General features: G+C 42.0%; 1 protein-coding gene across 2 annotated transcripts in view; it reads left to right on the top strand.

Annotated features, from left to right (window-relative positions):
• LOC144791089 (serotransferrin-A-like) overlaps window positions 1-13030 on the top strand; it is a 302511-nt gene that overhangs the window by 102133 nt on the left and 187348 nt on the right. For both annotated transcript variants that reach the window (XM_078665746.1, XM_078665745.1), the window contains exon 7: window positions 2537-2700. In XM_078665746.1, the coding sequence (XP_078521872.1) occupies window positions 2537-2700 (164 nt within the window). The remainder of the gene's footprint in view (window positions 1-2536; window positions 2701-13030) is intronic.

The following is a 13030-nucleotide window of genomic DNA, read 5'->3' as shown; positions in this document are numbered from 1 at the left end:
CCCCCTGGGGGCCCGCAGGGGGCCCCCAAAGTGAAGACCGCATGCCTAAGGCATCTGTTTCACCCCATCCTAATATGTCTGGCGGTGTCTGATAGACACCGCCACCATATTATCCCTTTTCCACCCCGGCCGCAAGGCGACCGGGCGGAAAAGCGGCGGACGGTCGTTCCGTCCACCGCGGTCCCCCCCGCCATACTAATATGGCAGGGGGAATTCGAGGAAACGATGTCGGGCGGATTACCTCCGCCAGGCCGGTGGTGGCTACCGCCAGCGCGGCGGAGGCAATCCGCCCGACATCGTAATGGGCCCCAAAGTATCGACAGTAGTAATTTGACATTGTAAGAAATTAGGTTATTGGTTCGAGGTTGTGGAAACCCCACTCAGGCAACAACTACAATCCTTGTGAGGGGGAACCATAAAAGTCACTAAATTAATTTGTGCATCCCTCTGGTAGCTTAGCACAAAAGTAATCAGGCTTAACTTAAAGGTAGCGTGTAAAGTATTTATACAGCACACAAACTGTAATAAAGTGTAACCACAATGTATGTAAAATGCCAAAAGAATTTGGAAAAATAGAGAAAATTTTAATAAATGAAATTACATCAGAACGACAACAATCCAAACAATAGAACCGGATATATGTAACTTCAAAGTTGTAGGTAAAAATACCTCCTAGAATCGCAAAGCGCAAATTGTGGCTATCTGGTCACAACGGACTGTGACAAAGTCACATGTTTAGGCTGACCACCATAATTTGCAGGCCGGGTAGAAGGACCAGGTTAGTCCCGCTGAGAATTGTACCTTGCGTCCTTGATGCAAGGCTTTGCATCGAGCTGCGATGGTTACGATGAGGAGCTGTGAGGGCTGAGATGCAAAGTCCTGTCTTAAGTTGCATTGGGCTGCATAGGTTCTGGTGAAGCTGCCGATCATGAGCTATGATGCAATGGTTTGTGTTGAGTTGCATCGCGCTGCGTTGGTTCTGATGAGGCTACTGATCAAGAGCTGCGATGCAAGGGCCTGAGTCAAGTTGCGTCACACTGCATAATTTCTGATGTAACCCACAATTAGACAGGAGTACACTATGATGCTTGCCAAAGGACCAGGTCCTGGAGAGGCACCTCTTGGGGATCAGGAACCCACTCCAGTAGAGGCCAGCTGGGCTCAGGCATGTCCAGTTGCAGGTCCAGTACAGCAGTGCAGTTGCAGTGAGGTCTCTGGCATTTGTTGTGTGCCTGTAGCTCAGGCAGGAGATTGGCTAACTGACCCTTGGAGTCACTCAGGTTAGCCTGGATGAAGGAGCAGGTCGTGGCTTCCTTCTCAGAGAGCAAGGCAGATCTCAAGCAGCAGGGCAGTCCTCTGGTGGCAGGGCAGCCCTTCTCCTGTAATGTCCACAGGTCCCGGTGTGTACTGAACAGTTGTTCTGAGGGTCAAATACTTAGACCTGGTACTAGCCCTTGTGTGTAGAGGGAAACCCATTTGAAGTGCAAGTGAGGCAGGGAACAGCTCCTTCTCCAGCCATCCTGGTCGGATGGCCAACCCCCAATTCCCTTTATTACTGTCTGGGAAGAATACACAACCCCCAACAGCAGAGCCATTCACAGTAATGTGAACCAGGACCCTGGCAGAAGGTACAAATGGTTAATACAAGAAAATGATAACTTTTTTAAGTGCCATTTTCAGAACTGTGACTTAAAATCTCACTTTATAATTAAAGAGGATTTTAAACTACAATTTATTTGAATCCAACCGCATATCTCTACCTGCTAACAGTCTAACGTTAGCACTTATTAAATTAATAAGGTACCCAAGTGTTCGACTATAGAAGAGATAGGCCTTACAGTAGTGAAAAACAAATGTAAGAGTTTTTCACAACTAGGATATGTAACACTAAAACCCACATAATCTGATTTTTAATCACAGTGCACTGTACCCTATGTACCTTTTGGGCCTCCCTTAGGGGGTGACATGTGTACTAAAAAGGAAGGTGTAGGCCTGGCAAAAGGTTTATTTTGGCAGGTCAACATGGCAGTTTAAAAGTGCACTACAGGCCGCAGTGACAGGCCTGAGCTTTGCTTTAAAGTGCTACTTTAGTGGGTGGCACAGCGAGTACTGCAGGCCTACTAGTAGCATTTAATTTACATTGATACATGTAGTACCACTTACTAGGGATGTACAACTTATTTAATGCACCAATGAGATGTTTGTCAGTTTTACCATGTTTTAAGAAGAGATCACAAGCATTTTAGCACTTGTTAGCAGTGGTAAAGTGCACAGAGTTCTAAAGCCAGCAAAAACAAATTCAGCGAAGCAGGAGGGGCGAAGGCAAAACGTTTGGGGTGTTGGGGTGACCCTGTAGAGAGGACCAGGTCCATCGGTCATCAAGTGGTGAAGGCAGAAATCTGGTGCCCTTTTTTGGAGACGTTATAGTCTATTTGCGTGGTGCTTGACTTCTATGTCAGAAGAATTTGGAACAGGGGAGATAGAATGTGCATGATAATGACTGTATGTTTAACCTTCACATCTCTTTCCATATCAGAGGAAGTAACCAAACAATATGAGCTGCTGTGCCTTGATAATACCAGGAAAGCCATTGATGAGTTTAAGGACTGCCACCTGGCCCAGGTTCCTGCTCATGCAGTGGTGACTCGCAGCACTGGAAACACAACAGAAGTCATCGTGGAGTTCCTGACGGCTGCCCAGGTACCTATATCTTTTACATTTCTTACATTTTGTAAATCGGTAATAATTCCTTGGAATCCACAGTTCTGTTTAAAGGCAATATGAATAGCAGTGGTGGCCGGTAATTTTAGCAGTGAGGGTTGGCAGACACATGCACACTCACTCACACCAATGCATTCACGCAGACGCGCACACACACACACACCCATTCACAACACTCGTTCCCAAATATTCATACATACATGCACACATGCACTAAACATTTTTAAAAAATCACACTTACCCATGCAGCTCTGCCACGGAGCTCCCAGGAGGGTTGTAACTATCTATAGAACTCATAACTGGACCAAATGGCATTTGAATTACATTATCTTTGAAGAAAATATTTGTTCCTTGCCATGACTTAACAAGTTTAGTGCTATAATTACTTAATACCTTCTATGAAACAGGATTCACTATGCACTATTTGAGCTTCTGACATAAAGAATATGCCATTTAAAAAGGAATTAAGGAGACAACCTAACTTGATCAAACTTGATCTCTGTATGTATGTATGTATGTATGTATTTCATATTTATAGAGCACGCTGTAACCCTTCGGGCATCCTGGCGCTGAGACACAGTAAAGAGTAGAAGAATGAATTGCAGGGCGCTGAACTACTGGCTAAGCCAAGTCTTAACTTTCTTCCGAAATGACAAAAGTTATCCTGCTGGATTTTACAAGTAAAAAATGAAATAAATTCACATTTCCAACATATAAGACATGAGTTTCTCACCCATACCTCATCACCCGTTTTTAAGCATTCAGGCAGAATATCGAGTTGGAAATGTTGACTCACACATATATAGCGTTGGAAAAATAGTCACAAGGAAATATAGACTGCAAGATATTGTGGTAAAAAATAACGAATGTTTGATAAGAAATATCATTTTTAAAAATATAGAAGTCATTTATATAGTTTGCAAAAATATAGTTGTTTAAAATATCGATTTTTTTTATTTAGTGTTATGTATTTTAGTTTATATTTTAAATGTATGTGATGTATGTTTTTGTATACATATCATTTATGTTTTTTAATATATGTGTTACATTTTTAGTAGGTATCAATTTTATTTTAAGTACATTTTGCATTTTTCAGTTCCCAAGCGGGTTGTGGGTTGAAAGGGGAATAGGGTGGGAAGTAATTTAAATATTATAAATTATTGATTATATTTTATTTATTATTATTTATTTAATTGAGTTTTTATAGTGGTAATTGTGGGAAGTAATCTATTTGCAATCAATTATTAATTGGTTGTTTATTATTATTAATAAATTGATTGGTAATTAATTATGGTAATTGTGTAATTTTTTTAGGTGCAGGTTGTGGGGTTTATAGAGGTAAAGGGTGGGAAGTAATTTATTTCTATTTAATTATTAATTTGTTGTTAATTAATGTTAAGTAATTAATTGGTAATTAATTATGGTAATTGTGTAATTTTTTTTAGGTGCAGATTGTGGGGTTAATAGAGGTAAAGGGTGAGAAGTAATGTTTGATTAATGAATAATTAGTTGTTAATTTATATTAATTAACTGGTTAAAAAATAATTAGGGAAATTGCGTATTTAATTTTAGGTGTGGATTGTGGGGTTTAGAGGAGTAAAGGGTAATTTATGTTTAATTAATTAATAATGAGTTGGTCATTAATATTATCTAATTGATTGCAAATTAAATATGGAAATTGTGTAATTAATTTTTGGTGTGGGTTATAGTATTTATAGGGGTAAAGGGTAGGAAGTAATTTATGTTTAGTTAATAAATAATTAGTTGATCATTAATATTAATTGATTAATTAATATTTTATTTGGGTATTTGTTTATATTTTTTGTGGGGGGGTTACTTTTATAGGGTTACATTGTGGAGAGTATATTCATTTTACTTACTTTATAATGAGTTGTTAAATGCGATTAGTTTTTTTATTGAAAATAAGTTTTAATTGTGTAAATAATTTTTTTACAGTTTCATTTTAGCTGTGGGTTGTGGTGATTCTACGGGTAAAGGGTGGGAATTAAATTAATTTTTATGAGTTTTAATTTGTTTTTTAATTAATAATATTTCTGTAATTGGTTATTTACTATGCAAAATAAGGAAGTACAATTTAAAAAACAAATTAGATGTGGGCTGTGAATTGTGTAGTGTTATAGAGTAGGAAATAAAAAAAGGAAGTGTATGTAATAATTAATGTTTTACTTTTCTGAATAATTTCTTATTTAAAATATTTATTAGTTTGAAAATTATTTTTTATTTTATTTAATACAATATGTGTAGGTATTTGTCATATGTATTTAACACTATAATTTTTTTTCAATATTATTAGGTATATTTGTATTTTTATTTCTAACATAGGTATATCTTTAATTTATTTTGTTTTTTAAATATTTTTGTTGTTTATATTTTGTTTGCTTTTAATTTTGAACTGACTGGAGTGAGAATATTAAAGGTAACCCCTCCGCAATCCAACACTTTCCCTACAATTGCACTCACTGGAGTGAGAATATGTATTTTTACCCCTTCGCTATCCAAAACTTTCCCTACTGGTGCACTCACTGGAGTGGGAATAGTAATTTTTACCCCTCTGCTATCCAACACTTACCCTACTGTTGCACTCACTGGTTTGGGAATAGTATTTTTACCCCTCCGCTATCCAACACTTTCCCTACTGTTGCACTCACTGGAGTGGGAATAGTCATTTTTACCCCTCTGATATCCAACACTTTCCCTACTGTTGCACTCACTGGAGTGGGAATAGTCATTTTTACCCCTCCGCTATCCAACACTTTCCCTATTGCAGCACTCACTGGAGAGGGAATAGTGATTTTTACCCCTCCGCCATTCAACACTGTCCCTACTGTTGCACTCACTGGAGAGGGAATAGCAATTTTTACCCCTCTGCTATCCAACACTTCCTCTAAAATCGATATTTTGTACAGCTATATTTTTACATTGATATTTTGTTTTCAATATCTTTGTACTTACTTGGTTAAGTACAGGGAGTCTATATTTTCGCATTCTATATTTTTCCATCTATATGCTTTACTTCTTTATTTTTTACATCAATATTCTGTCAGTGAACCCCATTTTTCATCAAAGGTAATGGTAAATACATTTCTTTTTGACTTATTGCTTTTCGATTGAAAATGGCGCATCCTCTTGGTCTAACTTCTACTTCTTCTGTAACGGTTTCATGCTGAATGAGTATTCAAAATAAGATATTACCTGCAGGTTTAATTTGAAAAAAAAGATAACTAAGTTCATGTGCCCAAAATTAGCAGACCACCACCCACTTCCCCAACTGCCCACTTTACCGACTGTCACCACCAACTTCCCCCACAGCATCACTGGCTCTGCCAAAGTCACACTGGTGAGAGAAACCCACCTTCTTTAAAGGTTTTCAAGGGTGGTTCCTTTCATTCCTGCAGGAAAATTTGGAAAAAGAAGTCAAGTAGTGCAATTTCCTACCCAATTTTCACTTAAATATGTTTCAAAATGCATGCACTATAGGCACTTATTAACTATTCATGTATTTTTTAGAGTCTGATTTGAAGGGGCAAGGACTGGGGTGGGTAGAAACGCATTTTAAATGGAAAGGTGTAAAAACACAGGTTGAACAAATATCCTCTGTAATACACATGAACAAAACACTTGTGTATGGTGTGCGTGAGTGGTGTTGTACGATTTATATTATATCAGTAAGACTGTGCGTTTGTGCAACATAAACGTCAAAACCCTGTGAGTCTGAGTCCACTCATACTACCAGGATATGTTGGTCCTAGCCCTGTCTAGCTCACAGTGCATCTTCTGGACCTCTAACCTTAATGTTTTGAGTAACCTCAGAACATGACAACTCTGATTCCCTACGGAAATCGTGGAAACAGGTCAGTCCCTTTTGTTAGCAACTCATACAGCAGCAGCCTGTCCAGGTAAGATGAGGCGGGGTGGGGCGGGGGATTCGATAGATGACAAGGAGGGGAAATTGTCGTCAGTAGAATAGCCCCCACCCGCCCACCACTCTTACATGCATGGGCTGCTCCTGAACTCAATCATGCCCAAAGAGAGACACAAGAAATGCTCAAATTGGCATTTCAATCATTTATTTCCCACTGGGGCATCCCCTCACATGCAAGGGGTGCATTTACCATGCAAATGAGGCATGCTGCATGCCCGGCACCTGTGTTTTATTGAAAAGCCATCACTAGGCCTGGTTGGGTTAAATATAAGAAAGAGAGCAATCAATCTACGTTTAGTGTCTCTTCTCCTCTACAAGTATATACTTTAAGATGAAGGGATCCTTTGCAGTCTTGCACTGTGGAAAGGAACTATGACTCCTTCCTGGCTCCAACCAATAGTGGTCTGTGTGCACCCGCCCTCATGATGGTCACAAACGAGCCCCCATCAAAGTTAGGACGTGGTTTACACTAGATAGCAGTTAGGACCAATATGGTAAATCGTTATCTCACTGTTGCGTGTGCCGCTTGACATGGGATACTTTTACTTGTACTTTGCTTCTGTCATGACCTTTAAGGTGAAAGATAGCTTTCTTTGAGACCACACTTGAGGATTTTGGGCATTTGTATTTCTCTAATCTTTAGAATCTTTTTCCATCTTTTGTGCTAGACTTCCTAACGTTTTTGATGTGCTTTTAACACATGTGTTTACTGTGTGATTAACAGATATTTTATTGCTGGGTCCTTGCAAAGTGCTTCCCCTACTCACAAGCTCTAACTTTGAATTTCCGATCTGTAAACTGGAACTGGCCTTTTCCGTACCGTATCTTTTTTGCTTTTTATGAATTGTATACAGGGCTGCACTAGAAACCAAAATCAACCCTCGCACAAAATATTCACCTACACCGCAGGAGGGCATGACTCGAATGAGGCATGGTATAAATACAATGGGGGAACCCTGTGTCCCTCACAACCTGGGTAAGTATAAGTAGAGCTACAATGGTTCTGTCGGGGAGACAACAATTACATTGCTGATAAAGACAAATCTGTTGTGATTACTTAATCAAACTCTCTGCGTAAGCAATATGCCAGAGAGTACAAGTGGGCTAAATCACAGCGCGTTACAACATGAATATTGGAACACAACAATACAAAAAGACACTCCAAATTGCTTGCAAAAAATGATTATTTGTTTTTTTCGAGTTTTCACAAACCATTTAAAAAAACTAATTTTTCAAGGGCTGTCAAAGTGAGGCACAAGTGTGAAGTGACCAGTGTTTTGTATTCAAGTCAATTTTATTTTCAGGCAAGAACTCTTGCAGCAGATTCGGTGATACACAGCGTTGAGCCTACAACCCTGAACAGGGCCGACCGTGAAGCAACTCAGCTTTGGGCCCTCAGGGCCTGCACAAGAAAGCAATGTTTAACACAGCGTCTTGCCTACAACCCCATTGGGGCCGGCCGCGTGACATAATGTAAGCTGTTGTATCTTTCAGATATGCAGACAATCCAGATTCCCAAATCAATGACAAGAGGTGAACGGGCAACTAGCCCAACATTTAAAGGCAGCCTAACGGGACTCAATATCCACAAGAGTAACCAAGAATCAAAGAAAAGAAGAAAAAGGAAAACGGGGGGAAAGGAGAGCTCTAGAGGTGAGAGAAGAGAAGAGTACTGCAACAGCAAAGAGAGTGTGCGCTAAGGGGGGAGCAACAGGGAAGGTCCAAGACAAAGCCCACACCTTCGGGAGCATCTAGGAAAGTGGCCTACCGGGGTCAGGAGGAACAATGGCATCTTCAAAGAGGCACAGCGTTCTGAGCCTGGTAGGCATGTGACGCACATGTTCAATAGAGCACAGGTATTGGAATAGGGGCTGCCACACTACCTTGAAGTGCGTGTCACGTGCTTGCAGTCGCGCTGTAAAAAGCTCCATCATTATGACGTACCAGAGCCGTACAAACCAGGCTGCAATTGGGGGGGCTTCAGTTTTCTTCCAGTATAGGGCTATAAGCTGTTTAGCCACTCCCAGCATCTGGAGCGTCAGGATCCAGTCACTGCGGGTGAGTGCCTTAAGGCAGGCAGGTTTGATGCCAAGTAAGATCGTGCTCGTGGCTTCAGGCAGGGGAAGTCCCAGCACCCCCCTGATATGGCTAAGGACCTCCTTCCAAAAAACGGTCAGTGTTGGGCATGCCCACCAGACATGAACAAAATCCTCAGATGTAGTCCGACACCTCCAGCACAGGGGAGAGGAAGCGGGAAACATTCTATGTAGTCGCTGAGGCATATAGTACCACTGAGTCAAGAGCTTGTATGTGTTTTCTCTCTGCGGGATGCTCCGGTATATCTTGGGGATGTCTCGCCAAAGTCTATCCCACTGCGAAGGTTCGATGTCCGTGCCTATCGCCACCTGCCATTGGTGCTGATATGGGTGAGAGGGTGTGGTCGGCGGGTGTTGCAAAATCTGGTAGATCTGAGAGATCAGCCCTTTTGAACCCCCCAGAGAGCGCGCCAACCTCTCAGAAGGGGTAAATTCGTGTGTAGCCGCCTGATACATTCCCCCCTCAGAGACCCAGTGTCGTAGCTGGGCATACTGCAATCTCACCTCTGGTGGTACACAGAACTCCTCCCGACAGTGATCAAAGGTCTTAAGCCTGGCCCCTTCGTGTAGGTCGCAGATCACCCTGCAATCTCCTTGTGTCCATGTGTCGAAGGCGCGGGTTCGATGGGCTGGTGGGTAAAGCGGGTTCCCCACTATGGGGGTGTGTGGGTACGGAAACATGGTGAGACCCCTGGACACTGCTATGTTTTCCCATATTTCTAGGACTGTCCTCGTGGGCACCGCCATATAAGCGCTCCTAGATCGAGCCGCCCGATGTAGCCAGGCCAGGTCCCAGATGGTTCGCCCCGTTACCACTCGGTCCATATTCAGCCATCCCTTCTCACACTTCCTCACCCCCATTCCACCACGTAGCGGAGGGGCAAAGCCCAATAGTAGTCCACTAGATTAGGGCAGGCTAGTCCCCCCCTATCTCGCGGGGTCATGAGGAGCTTCTGTGAGAACCGGGGCTGCTTTCCACCCCTATATAAAGGACGTGAGCTCTCGCTGCAGGCCTCGTATACAATGAAGTGGAACAGGAGTGGGAAGGCACTGGAACAAGTACAAGATTTTGGGGAGGACAGACATCTTGATGGCGTTGAGTCTGCCCAACCACGACAACATCAGAGGTCTCCACCTCCGTAGGGCATCGAGGACTGCTCTGCGACACTCTGTGATGTATTCCTATAGGTTCTGTATCGATCCCCCTATTCCTGACCCTGTTCTGGTTAATAATGAACTAGCAGCCATCCCACGGTACAAAAAAAACTTTATCTGATTAAGCCACACCACGGCACAGGAACGCGTTATCTGATTAGGTCATAACGCTTGCCATCTAATTAGGCAAGCACTATTCCTCCAGCCCCTGATAAGGCATACGGAGTTCTCAAAACAAATCAAACCTATGACAACCTGGGAAAATCCCTGCGGCCATTGTTTTGATTTCACCGAGAACTTCAGTAAAGAATGTGCTAACAACCAGTCCGTATGACATCCTTATTGACGTATCTATGTCCATCCTTACGTCAATCTCGGCATCTTACAGGTATAAATATTACCGACATTGCCTTAAGCAAACACACGCGGTGGTGACGATATCGGAGCAGCGAGACTTGCCGAAGAGGCCAGCACAGAGCGGACCCCGCTGGCGCTGCCCCGCCTTCCTGACGCGCTGAGAACGAGACGCTGCTTTTCTCCTGCCGAGAAATCCAGCTCCGGCGCTTCCAAGCAGCCCTCGCAGGCAGCTGGAATATCAAGACCAGAGACGAGAGATACCAGCCCTCAACCATTCTAGATCTCAGGTACAGAACTGAATAACCCCTTGCAGAGAATTCTTGAGTCAGTCACTTGGCAAAACAAACTTAACTTAAACTGCTACTTATCTACTCCCGCCCACGTATTAGGCTTAGGTCAGGTACACTGGGGTAGGCGTGGTTAGAAGCACCAGTTGAGTACGATTAGTCAAATGTATATATGTATGTATCTATTTTATCAGTTTTAAATATCATATGGCTTAGAAACCATATCAATGCTTCTGCAGCATTATTTTATACTCCTGCTTTTATTGTATGCACTTTACTTAACCATAAGTATCGCAATAATATCGATTCATTTCTCTTGTACGAGAAAAGAGACTGATCAATAAATAACATCTTTTATTGAACACGCCCGTCTCTTCCTTTTCTCTACAATCTGGTGAAACTAAGAACGCACTGAACTGACTGAGTAAAATAAGTTGTCTTTTGTTTTCACACGACTCTAGAGATACACTCTTGATTAGGGGAGAGCAAAGTTGTCATGTTCTATGGTTGTCAGAAACTAAATCCCTTCTTGTCTATCCAGGGAGGTTAAACTCCTCCTTGCCTATTCGAGAAAGTTTCTAGTGAACTCTGAGCTAGCTGGCAAAACCAAAAACTTTAAGTCTAATATCGTCAGTAGAAGACCTAGTTAACCTCTGTCCTAGGTCTATACTATTGAAGGTATTATTAAAATGCGCAGAGCCTATTGGGATAATAGGAACTACACTACATGGCGCCCAACGTTTGGATAGGCGATAAAACTAACGCAAGACATTAGAGTAACTCAGTCGTGCTTTTTCACACAGAACCCCTTTTTTCCCATAATACTCCAAAGACGTCTGGAGTGGGTGAAAGGTCATATCCGCCAAACCTCGCAGGAGTAGACTCCTATGTATGGTTCTTGGTTTAGTCAACGTTGAAGGATACACTGTTCCAAAATATTGTGCATCTAATCTTTGTTTCCATAGAAACCTGATCTGCAAACAAACAGAATAACCTTCCTGTCGGTAAAATGATAGACAGTGATGAAGAAAGGGAGACAGCTAGACTAGCAGCTGAACTCCTAGTAGCAGACAATACTCTGCTGGAAAATGACCCAAATGCAATACTCATCCCGGTCAACATAAGGAAATCTATAACCTTAAAACTTATAGAAAATGGACTGACATCGAGAGGTGGTACAGTCATATTCGTAATTGAGGCACACGAATATCGGCAGACAGAGGTATTCTATTCATGGATAAACTTTCCAGCAGCAAACGCTGTAACAAAAGAGTTCCACTATTATAAAATAGAGGAACCACCGGATATCTACACTCCTTTCGAGGAGGTGGAAATACCACTCAAATTCCAAGAGCACCTGCTCTTGTTTCATGGCGCCCTAAAACATAATAATCACATCACCAGGCTCGGTCCACTAGGTAGACCAGGAGCAACGTGGCCGGTCCTAGCCGGATATACACCACATCCAGACATTGAAGAAATGCCTGCAGCAGAGCTTTTAATACAGCTAAAACAACTAATCAAAATACATAGACAATTAGTCCAATATGTAATGCGGACTTCAACAGTCCAACCAGCAATTAAAATTCCACAGCTGAACCCTCATCAGGGTAACACAAATAAAATTACACCACAGAACATACAGTCCTGTCTGGGTAAAGTACCCGCAAAACGGGAACAAATACCTTTCTGGCTAGCACAAAAAATCACTCAAATAGAGGCGGTGTTTCCAGACACCACCCCGGTAGAAAAACACAGGATTCTGACTATCTGTCTTCCAATGGGAATCGCACCACACGTGGAAGACTGTGACACTTGGGGTACAGTCTTTGCTTCCATATACACAAAAACACATGGTGTACCATCCATGTCAGTAATACCAGATGTGCTAAAACAAATTCAAGATGAATATGGTCCAGAACCCGCCTTAACTCTTGGTATGAAATTACTGAAAGACTTCAAGCGGGTCTCGGCTATATTATTAGCCAACATAAAGGGAGAAGCAGCAAACGTGGCGATCCGCCAAAGGTTAAAAGAGACAGATATAGCAGACCAACCAACTGAAATTGCCAGAATCATAGAGAAATCCTATGAAGAACTAGGAAGAGATAGTCTGGGTGGAATACCGGTAAAACCTCAACTGATTGAAAGTCCTGAAAAGGTATTTATTAAAAATAATTTAAACACTCAAAAAAAGATCTAGGATGGAAACAAACAATCCAATCCTAAAGAAAAAAGATTCCAGTTCAGAGGAAGGTCTCCTCGGAGGAGAGAAAGATCTCCGAACCAAGGACGCAGGTCTCCCCAAAGTGAGCCCTCTGGGAAAAAATACAACCTTAGTAATAGGGATAATATAAAGAAACCTGATAGATAACAAGATAATGATACACGTCCCTCTCAATCTTTTCAGACTTCCTTGCAGAAATCGGAAAGAAGAGGACGATCAGAACATAGGGAAGAGCACGCCAAGT

Source organism: Lissotriton helveticus, chromosome 11, assembly GCF_964261635.1.
Source record: "Lissotriton helveticus chromosome 11, aLisHel1.1, whole genome shotgun sequence".
Lineage (NCBI taxonomy): Eukaryota > Metazoa > Chordata > Amphibia > Caudata > Salamandridae > Lissotriton > Lissotriton helveticus.
The sequence above is the reverse complement of the archived record's forward strand: the minus strand, read 5'-3'. Positions and strand labels throughout refer to the sequence as shown.